This window comes from Saccostrea cucullata, unplaced genomic scaffold (assembly GCF_032062105.1).
Source record: "Saccostrea cucullata isolate Sc308-1 unplaced genomic scaffold, CSIRO_AGI_Scuc_v1 ctg4229, whole genome shotgun sequence".
In the NCBI taxonomy this organism is placed as follows: domain Eukaryota; kingdom Metazoa; phylum Mollusca; class Bivalvia; order Ostreida; family Ostreidae; genus Saccostrea; species Saccostrea cuccullata.
The window spans coordinates 157,322-160,662 of NW_026926713.1; the positions used below are offsets into that span (position 1 = coordinate 157,322).

Consider the following 3,341-nt stretch of genomic DNA (forward strand, 5'->3'; position numbering starts at 1 on the left):
ACAACCTATTGCAATTGCATCCAAAATCTTTAACATTTTTACATAGACCTAAAGATGCATTAAAAGAAATATATTCAACAATAACATGAATGATAATAAAACATAATGAATAAATGCAACATTTCGCCTAAAACAAAAAATCTAAATATGGTTACCTGTTCCAAATGAAATACTGACAAGTGTATTGATTAGTATCTGTCATTGTGCGTGTTGCATTTAAAAATTGCAAATAGTCAATAGTTTCCATGGAAACAGGGGAAAAGTGAAAATTCTTGAACTTTGATTTTTAAATCAAAATACTGAAAATACTGATAAGAGTTAATGTTTGTCCAAGCTTAGCTGGCTTTTGTTTTAGTGATGAGAAAAAATGAAAGTTTTGTCCAGTTCGGGACGACATAAGCTATTGCTTGAAATAGTTGACTCTCTAGTTATTTTTTTTTTTCTTCTGTTTCCTAGACCGCAACTTTAAGGTCTCATATCTTACTCATTTCTCAACGGATTTTGCTCAAATTTTCAGAGGTTATAGACGTTTATAAACTCTATCAAAAAAAAATTCAAAAATTCACTTTCAGTTTTGAATTATTTCCCTTTAAACTAAAATTTATAATCTTTCGTTTCCAGACAAAGGCTCACAGACGGCTAAAGCTAAAACAGAAATTCTACTGATTTAAGATTAAAAAAAAAGATTGAAGTTGCGCACATCGGTCTTTGTTTTTCGATTTCTCTATTCAAAATGGCGCTATATAGGGGTCAAAATTAGAACGCTTACAAGAACCAAAAATTACTCATATTTTGCTTTTTATCTTCCTAACTAAAAATATTTTGTTAAAATATATAGAACATAATTTGTGCAGAATAAACAGATCTTTCAAATGATATGTTGGGGAAAGGGCTGACCCCTAAGTAAAGGGATCTAAAGGGGCCAAAAGTTTTTTCCAGATATCTCAAAAAGTATTGATAATTTGTTATGCATCAAAGAAGCAAAGTTGTTGAAAATGTCAAGTTCAATCTAATGGAGTCGTCAAAATACGTCCAAAAATACGATTTATTCTGGCCAAACCAGATGTAGTCGGAAAACGCGAATTTTTACCGTTTTTGACAAGTTTGTGGGTAACATATGTCTCTGGGAGCTTAAAAATTGATTATCCGTGCAATAACGAATGCGAAGTTAGTGGCACTCTGATCTCCTAAAAGCCGGACCACTCTCCTACCTGCGCCGTATTCTCCATCATCATAGTATCCATCGGGGATGTTCCTTTGTGCATTTTGTATCCGGTATGCTAGGACGTAATGGTGCGCGTTGGCGGAGTTTGGGTCACTCATAACTTTTTTGTAAAACTGTCTGACCTCTTCATACGTATTCGCTTTTGTTGCCACCGCTTTGAAGACATTGCCACCGTCATGGACAGGATCACTTGTCACCGCCTCTATCTCGTTTAACTTTTCCTCTTCTGCCTCGTCTACAAAGAGTTGATCTTCAACTCTAGGCGTGGTAACCTTTTCCCGATACACATTTCCGTTGGAAAACACAACTTTATTCCAAATTATCTTGGTCTCTATTTTGTTCATTCTGTACTATGTATTGATCTCTTTAAGCCTCCTTCTACTTTCGTTAATTTGCACTCAGTCTGGTGTTTGAGGTGTAATGTAGCAAGGTTCTCTTTTTTCTCCTTTTCCCGGAAAGCTCTTTGGGCTGCAGGAATCTGGTCCTTATCTTTAGAGTCGCGTTGTTTTCCCGTAATGGTTCTGGGTTTATTGCCTGGCATTCGAGATCCGTTACGATGGATTCTAACAAAACCGATATCTAGTTTTCAATGATCACTTATGATCTGGTGAACTTTTGCATTCAGATCCTCGTTTCCTTTTCAAAGTCTCAATTTCAGACTGGTTGTCTTAATGCTGTTGAGTAATGTATCTAATTCTGTCATCTATTCCATCCTCATTCCACAGATTCTTATCTTTTTCAACAACTCTTGCAGAGTATTAAAAGAGTTCATCTTTTTCCGTTATAGCCCGAAGGCTGATGTCGATAACGGACATGTGGCTTAATGTTCCACTGACCGCTGCGGGAAGAGGCGTCAACTAGTATTTTGTACCGGTGAGGAGTTCTCACCTTTAAACTTTGAGTCACTCATTAGGAGAAAAGTAACTTTTTCACCAAAAAGGTCTACAAATGCACAAATTCGGTAGCAAATATGACTTTAAACACCAGTGTAACGATTTTAGGGAACAAAAAACGGTTTTACATGTACCTACCCTAAAATGGACTAGCATGACCATCACCGTCACAGTTTACGTGGTCACCCCATTTTTGTTAATTTTTGTCAAACAGGACGAAAGTCCTGCCCGTTTTTTAACTGGCTCTAGTTATACACAACAAGTTGCTGTCCTTTAAAAAAGGACTGCAATACGTGAACCACATGCATGTGTTTCTAACCGAAATTCAATTTAAGAAAATTTCTAGGTGAAGTTTATTCATATAGGTTTGGTCACATTTTCTACAATTGTCTGCCTTCTTTTGACGGATTTAATCTCAAAGCAAATTGTTAAATTTTATCTCCGATTAGCTGGCAATTTTGATACAGTAACCCGTAATGGCTGAGACTTGACACCTGTTCTAGATTTATACGGAAGAAATCTATCATGGGAAAAATAGATGTAATGGTACACGTGTAGGACAGTTCTGTAGAACGCAGCTTTTTATTTTGTTGGAGCCCCCCCCCCCCTCCCCCAACATGAAAAACCATTGCTACAGACCACTTAGTATCAAATGGTATATTGATCTGATATATCATTTTTTTTTGCGAGCCTTAATGCACGAAGCTAATGCTGGTGAAAACTTTTTTTATCTTTTAAAAGCCAGAAACGTTGAATGACGTTTTTATTCAATTTGTTAAGTAACATGTATTTATATACCGCAAGTTCTTCCTACTTCCTAAAATGCTTGTGCCATAGAATCAATGTTTAGCTTGAATATAAAAGTATATGTGTAGGACTCCAAAGTGCGATGGGACTCCAAAGTCCGATGGTCACGCCAAAGTCCGATGGTCTGCGCCAAACCCCGATGGTCTGACACGCCAAAATCCGACGGTTCGGAAAACAATTAACGTTTATGACGTCATATTAGCACTGCACCCAAACCTCAATGCCGCGACATGCAAAGGTCTTTAGAATAAATATAAATATTAAATACCCTTATCTCTCAGGCAGGTGCGAGACTAACGCTCGAAAAGTGTGTATTACAGTACCCGCATCGTTATTCTTTACAGGATACACGATACGATAGGATACACGCACGATACGATAGGATACACGCACGATACGATAGGATACACGCACGA

General features: G+C 37.1%; 1 protein-coding gene across 1 annotated transcript; it reads right to left on the bottom strand.

The window, feature by feature from the left end:
• Positions 1 to 1,131: 1,131 nt before the first annotated feature.
• LOC134272493 (uncharacterized) lies at positions 1,132 to 1,569 on the bottom strand. The gene has a single exon (XM_062754717.1). The coding sequence runs from the start codon at positions 1,567 to 1,569 to the stop codon at positions 1,132 to 1,134; it is 438 nt and encodes a 145-aa protein (XP_062610701.1).
• Between the last annotated feature and the right edge of the window lie 1,772 nt (positions 1,570 to 3,341).

Excerpts from the sequence above, each read along its gene's own strand:
- LOC134272493 (XM_062754717.1), bottom strand. The coding sequence starts at position 1,569 with ATGAACAAAATAGAGACCAAGATAATTTGGAATAAAGTTGTGTTTTCC.